At 32.6% G+C, this 7,500-nt stretch overlaps 2 protein-coding genes across 2 annotated transcripts in view; one reads left to right on the top strand and one right to left on the bottom strand.

Moving 5' to 3' along the window:
* Positions 1-6,705, top strand: part of LOC137650638 (muscle-specific protein 20) — an 18,926-nt gene extending 12,221 nt beyond the window's left edge. The window contains exons 2-4 of the mRNA XM_068383825.1: positions 3,271-3,470; positions 4,328-4,448; positions 6,489-6,705. Of these exons, the coding sequence (XP_068239926.1) occupies positions 3,271-3,470; positions 4,328-4,448; positions 6,489-6,674 (507 nt within the window). The 3' untranslated portion in view covers positions 6,675-6,705. The remainder of the gene's footprint in view (positions 1-3,270; positions 3,471-4,327; positions 4,449-6,488) is intronic.
* Positions 1-7,500, bottom strand: part of LOC137651283 (muscle-specific protein 20-like) — an 87,217-nt gene that overhangs the window by 34,265 nt on the left and 45,452 nt on the right. The gene's annotated exons all lie outside the window — the stretch shown is intronic.

Genomic DNA, 7,500 nt, shown 5'->3' with positions numbered 1-7,500 from the left:
CGTGCGTATGATTTGCATTTTTAATATGGGGCTTTTATGAAGGGGAGAGTGGAAGAAGTGAACTATGCTTTTTGTCCTGCCCAGACCCGAATCGAATAGCTTAGGAAGGTGAACACAGAAGATCCTTCTCTGAGAGAAATGAGGATATTTCCATCAGTCCTTTACGTTATTTTAATAACATTTACCACTTTTATATATAAGGTATTAGTGTTACAATTTAGGAAGAGAAGCCCAACAAAATACAACAATATCTGTGTATATCTTGGTTTCATCGTAGTAACAAATCATCAATTTAATTTGCTGGAATTATGTGTTTTTTCATCCTTCTTTCTTACCAGTTATCGCTCTCTCTCTCTCTCTCTCTCTCTCTCTCTCTCTCTCTCTCTCTCTCTCTCTCTCTCTCTCTCTCTCAATTTGAATTTTGATTAATCAGTCAAATACATCTATGTTGACCTCAAAACAGCTCAGTTTGAGCATGTGTAGGCTATCATGTGTATTTCTATGCATTTATCTCCCTACAGAGATATATAGATACTTTATATAGATAAATACATGATATATAACACAGACAAATAGATAGACAGTTAGACAGATAGAGAGATAGGTATAGATATAACGAAATAGTGGTAATGGAAATTTTGCAAGTCTTGGGTGCAATTCCTCGTTTTTATTCATTGCTATCGAATAAAATGTATTTCGGTACATAGACTGCATGTGCATTTGTAAATAAAATTCATTTCCATTTAGTGTTTGACATGAAGGGAGAACCGCATCACTGAGCTTTCCATTTATTCGCATGTACCATGATCATAAAGCCAGAGAGGCAATTAGACCTCATGTTAGCTATACATTTCAGTGGAGGTGGCTGCGTCCCAATGTGTCTCGTGGCAACGGCTTCGCCTTTATAAATTGAAACGAATATCTATATATTCTGGTTTTAATTATTTATTATTCAAATAGATATTAGCTAATGGTAAATATTACTATATAAACATAAGCATTGATATAGATTAATATCTTTGAGCTAAAAGTATTGAACGTTTATTCCAAAATCGTTTCGTCAGCGCAATCGAACGTTTGTTTACTTTTCGCTCTGCGACATCGGACACGCTGCCAGCCCAGCCCGTCTGATGGCCAAAAAATTTTATAACCTTTTTTTGACGAACCAAATGAAAACCGGGATGCATAAGTTTGCGTACGTCGATGTGGGAATGTTCTTATTTTTATTTCGAATATTTATTTTGCATTTCTCCGTCCCTTTTCAACGAGTCTTCGCCATTAACATAGTTATGAAATTTTAGTGACGTTTTGGGTGGGTTTTTTAACTTTGAATACACGTGAATGTGTTTTTTTTATTACTGTTGACTAAACATTTATTTGTCAGAAATTGATTGAATTAATAACATCCCCTATTTCCTTATTCATTTATTTATTCATCTGTTCACTCAATTTTCATAGAAGAATTTAAAAGTTTATTGATCCTATTTACACATACAAAAACACACTTGCACACATATATGAGTGTGTATATGTATTTGTATATATACATATATATGTATGTATGTACTGTATACATGTGTATATCATACATATGCAAGTGCGTACTGTATATATATATATATATATATATATATATAGATATATATATATATATATATATATATATATATATATATATATATATATATATGCATGTGTGTGCGTGTGTATGTATGTACGATTAGGCTTGTACCTTTGAGTGCGTTTGCTTGTGCCTAATAGTCACCATTCTCATAGCAAGAACGCTGTTTAGGTGCGAAACATTTTGTTGAAATACCATATATTTCTGTTCTTATTAAGTAAAAGAGTTTGTAGTTTCACTTTCTCACTTTAGCTTTTTATGACCTTTCTAAAAATTTTTTTAGGTAGTTTTCATTAAATGATATAAATCTTTGTCCTGAAGGGTTTTAAAGGCTTATTTTTAGCGTTGTAAACTTACTTTCTATATACTTTTCCATTGAAGATAGGAAAGATGTAATCCTCAGTCATCCTATGAATCAATTTTTTTTTAGCGCCAATAGATGGCGTTACTAAAGAAAGATTTAATCTTCCCTATCTCACAGAATATGCTATGGAAGGACTTTTTATTAAGAGTTGGAAGTATGTATCGAATTCTTTATTACTATTATTACTAGCTAAGCTACAACCCTAGTTGGAAAAGCAGGATGCTCTAAGCCAAAGACTTCAACAGGGAAAATAGTCCTGCTAGGAAAGGAAATAAGGAAACAGATAGAATAGTGTGACTGAGTAAACTCTCAAGCAGCTTATTATTATTATTATTATTATTATTATTACTTATTATTACTTACTAAGCTACAACCCTAGTTGGAAAAGCAGTATGCTATAAGCCCAGGGGCTCCAACAGGGAAAATAGCTCAGTGCGGAAAGGAAAAAAGGAAAATAAAATATTCTAAGAAGAGTAACAACAATAAATATCTCCTATATAAACTATAAAAACTTTAACAAAACAAGAGGAAGAGAAATAAGATAGGAGAGTGTGCTCGAGTGTACCCTCAAGCAAGAGAACTCTAACCCAAGACAGTGAAAGGCCATGGTACAGAGGCTATGACACTACCCAAGACTAGAGAACAGTGGTTTGATTTTGGAGTGTCCTTCTCCTAGAAGAGCTGCTTACCATAGCTAAAGAGTCTCTTCTACCCTTACCAAGAGGAAAGTGGCACTGAACAATTACAGTGCAGTAACCCCTTGGGTGATGAAGAATTGTTTGGTAATCTGTGTTGTCAGGTGTATGAGGATAGAGGAGAATATGTAAAGAATATGCCAGACTATTCAGTGTGTATGTCGGCAAAGGGAAAATGAACCGTAACCAGAGAGGAGGATCCAATGTAGTACTGTCTGGCTGCTGAACAATTACAGTGTATTATTTAACCCCTTGAGCGAAGAATTTTTTGGTAATCTTGGTGTTGTCATGTATATGAGGGAAGAGGACAAAGTGTAAAGAATAGGCCAGACTATTCAATATATGGGTAGGCAAAGGGAAAGGAGCCGTAACCAGTGAGAGGGATCCAATGTAGAATAACTACTATAACCTCTCACCTCTCAAGAAAAGGAAAGCCTAACACTTCCTTTGAGGTAAATTATAACTCATTTTCTTCTTTAACATTCTATTTCTTAATTTCCTCTGTCCTGGAGGTGACTGTATGTATATGATTGTCTGTCTTTTAGGCTTATGCATAAAATAATATCTCATTGACCTGTTTTCGTTTCCAGTCCCGCAACAAGGAACTCGAGGCTGAGGTCATGGCATGGGTGGAGGAAGTCCTTGGAGAAAAATTGCCCCCGGGCAACTTTGAGGACGTCTTTAGGGACGGTGTCGTCCTCTGCAATCTGATTAACAAGATCCAGCCAGGATCTGTCAAGAAAATCCAGACGTCCGGAGGATCCTTCAAGCTCATGGAAAACATCCAGAGGTAATTAGTTATTATTATTGTTATCATTGCCTGCTAAGCTACAACCCTAGTTGGAAAAGCAAGATGTTATAGGCCCAAGGGCTCCAACAGGGAAAATAGCCCAATGAGGAAAGGAAATATGGAAAACAATACAATAGATGAGAAGTAGCGAATAATAAATATAAAATATCTTAACATCAATAAATACGTTAAAATAGATCTGCCCTATATAAACTAAGAGGAGACACTTATGTCAGCCTCTTCAACATGAAAATATTTGCTCCAAGTTTGAACTTCTGAAGTTCCAGTAGGGACGCTTTTAAATTTCAAGCCATTATGATGATGATGATGAGGATTTTGATGATTAATAAAAGCCAAACTCTAACTCTTGCTAGAAAAGCAAAATGCTACGAGATCAAGGATCCAATAGGGAAAGTAACTCTTCGTGAAAAGAAATTGACAAGTAATGGATATAATTATATCTCAGCTTAAATTGTCGTTTCATGCAAAGTTCAAAGGATATCTTGAAATTATTATTTAATTGGTGAGGTTAAAGGGAAATATTATAACAGCATTTTATTCTTAAAGAAAAAGTAATAATTTTTGAAAAGAACTGTTGTTTGTAACATAACTATATAAATCATTGTCCATCCATTAAAAATACCTCTTAAAGTTAATACGTAATAATGCGAATGCGTTACTGACCACAAGTTATAAGTATTAAATCAGTTATACTTAATGTAAAGAATATATGCTTATATTATTGTTAAGAAATTCTTTCACTACATCTTACGTAAGTTGCTCTAAACTTTAAATTTTATCACAGCTGCACAATTCAATCATTCCAGAACAGCCTTTAAAAGTGAACCTTTTTCCAGATTCCAGGAGGCAGTCAAGAAATACGGTCTACCCCACGAAGAGATCTTCCAGACAGCTGATCTCTACGAACGACGAAACATCCCTCAAGTTGTTCTCTGTCTCTACTCCCTAGGACGCTTCGTAAGTACCTGAAGTGTTTGTTCAGTATTTATACCTGTCTTTCTATCAACAAAATTGTTTCCTTTGTCTCTCAAAAAGATGCTTTAAAACGTTAAGAGTAAAGAGGAATGAAATCATACGAGGGTGACTGTAGACTCAAGGAGGGGTTGATTATATTTGGAGTTGGAGCCTGGATTAGGATTTGGAGCTGGGATATTTCTTTGATGGGGTGAGGTGACTGCAATGATTAAGGTAGATCTCTCATGAGAAGTGACTGCTTTTATCTATATTATTATTATTATTATTATTATTATTATTATTATTATTATTATTATTATTATTATTATTATTATTATTATTATTATTATTATTATTACTATCAAAGCTACAACCCTAGTTGGAAAAGCAAGATGCTATAAGCCCAGGGGCTCCAACAGGGAAAAATAGCCTAGTGAGGAAAGGAAATAAGGAAATAAATAAATGAAGAGAACAAATTAACAATAAATCATTCTAAAAAAAAGTAACAACGTCAAAACAGACATGTCATATATAAACTATTAACAAAATAAAAAACAAACATGTCATAAATAAACTATGAAAAGACTCATGTCCGCCTGGTCAACAAAAAAGCATTTGCTCCAACTTTGAACTTTTGAAGTTCTACTGATTCAACTACCCGATTAGGAAGATCATTCCACAACTTGGTAATAGCTGGAATAAAACTTCTAGAGTACTGCGTAGTATTGAGCCTTATGATGGAGAAGGCCTGGCTATTATTATTAACTTCCTGCCTAGGATTACGAACAGGATAGAATTGTCTTAAGTGGAAGTTCTCATTATCGAGTTCAAATTACTAATTGATTATTTAAAAAATAATATTTCGGTGAGTTTAGATTAATATCTTGATATACGAATATGCAGTACAGTTTAGATCTTCCAGTAAATGATGTTTGATATCACGTTAGAGCAACTTCCAAGGAATTAAAAAATTTCCTTCCAGCAAATATTAGGCTCTAGTAAGACCTCTTTACTTAAAGATATTTATATATGTGCACATATAAACATTTCATGTGGCTTAATATCAGAGTATGTATAAAACCATTCAATATTCACAATATTTCGTTCTTTTTGAAGCAATTTTTAATAATTCACGGTAGAATTATTATTTTCATAATAAAAATAATAATAATAATAATAATAATAATAATAATAATAATAATAATAATAAATTATTATTATTATTATTATTATTATTATTATTATTATTATTATTATTATTATTATTATTATTATTATTATCAAAATGAGGCATGACTTTTTAGGTCACACACATGTAGGTATGTATGTATGTATATATATATATATATATATATATATATATATATATATATATATATATATATATATATATATAGTATATATATATATATATATATATATATATATACCTCATCATCATCAGTAGTAACTAGTCCATTGTAGGACAATAGCTTCGGACATGTCCTTCCACTCCCGTCTGTTTATAGTCTTTCTATTCCAGCCCACACTCGCAAACTTTTTAGTTCGTCAATGCATCGTCTTCTCTTCCTTCTCGTGCTTCTTTTACAATCCCTAGGAACCCATTCTGTTAGTATTAATGTCCATCTATTAACTATCATTCTCAATATATGATATGCAACATGTCGATTTCTTTTTCGTACTTGTTAGAATATCCTATACTTTAGTTTTCTTTTGTATCCATGTTGCTCTTTACATATGCACACTGTTAGAAAAAAACCGTAATTTTAATCGGAAATTCTCCGTAAAAATATTCTGTTCTCAACCGTATTCCAGTAAAATAAAGGCAACCATAATTTTACCTTACTTTGTTATTATCTTTTACGGGTTGGTGACGGTCATATCACAACTTTAGGTCAATATATCGGTTTTTAATACGGTAAAAATCCTGGAATAAATGTTGCCAGACATAAGCCTTTTTTTATGCAAATTTTTAACAGTGTGCGTGAACATATTTGCAGCATGAATAACAACAGTCTCACTCCGTTCTTTACACACTTCCAGACCCAGAAGCACCCGGAATACACTGGACCAACTCTGGGCCCCAAGATGTCGGACGAGAACAAGAGAGAATGGGACGAGGACCAACAGAGGATGCTGAGGGACGGGCAGATCGGTCTCCAGATGGGCCAGAATAAAGGAGCCACTCAGTCTGGAATGGGATCCCTGAATCAATCGAGGCACATGTAGGGAAGATGTGGGAGCCAAGATGATTCAAAAATATTTTTTTCCTCCTTTTGGGATGAGAATGAGAGAGGGGAAGAAGGGGCTAATGACTGTCTCTTAATTTCAATTTCAGTCTAAAAGATCAGTCCTGTCTAATGGGATTTAATGTTTGGACAGTGGATGTCATTTCAGTCTAAAATCTCATTCCCGTCTAATTTGATTTTACATTTGACAGTTAATAAGACTATATATGCTTGATTGTCTAAGGACCTTTAAGGATTTGATACTCTCTTAACAGCCTTTATATATATATATATATATATATATATATATATATATATATATATATATATATATATATATATATATATGTATGTATGTATGTATGTATGTATATATATGTATATATACATATACATTTATATATATATATATACATATATATATATATATATATATATATATATATATATATATATATATATATATATATATGTGTGTGTGTGTATATCATTGATATGAGCACTAATATGATTTTAAAAATAGCTGTCACACCATATAATCATTGACAAGATTTCATTCAAAATTCATCAGTCAATGAAATCTGAATCAGTCTGATTTATAATCATCAAAATAAATCTTCTCCTTCATACAAGGATGAATATTCCATTATTTAATGTAGATTCCCATTGTAATAAAATGCCATAGTAATTTAGAGCTTATGGAATTTCTTAGCATTTCCTTTATATTTTCTTAATTTTTGCTTCCGAAGCAACTGATTTGTGTTTGTCTGTCTGTCTGTATATAGAACCAACCCCCTTCTCACTACTCTCCAACAGTTCAGCAAATT

Source organism: Palaemon carinicauda, chromosome 12, assembly GCF_036898095.1.
Source record: "Palaemon carinicauda isolate YSFRI2023 chromosome 12, ASM3689809v2, whole genome shotgun sequence".
NCBI lineage: Eukaryota > Metazoa > Arthropoda > Malacostraca > Decapoda > Palaemonidae > Palaemon > Palaemon carinicauda.
This window is presented reverse-complemented; position numbering and strand designations above follow the sequence as displayed.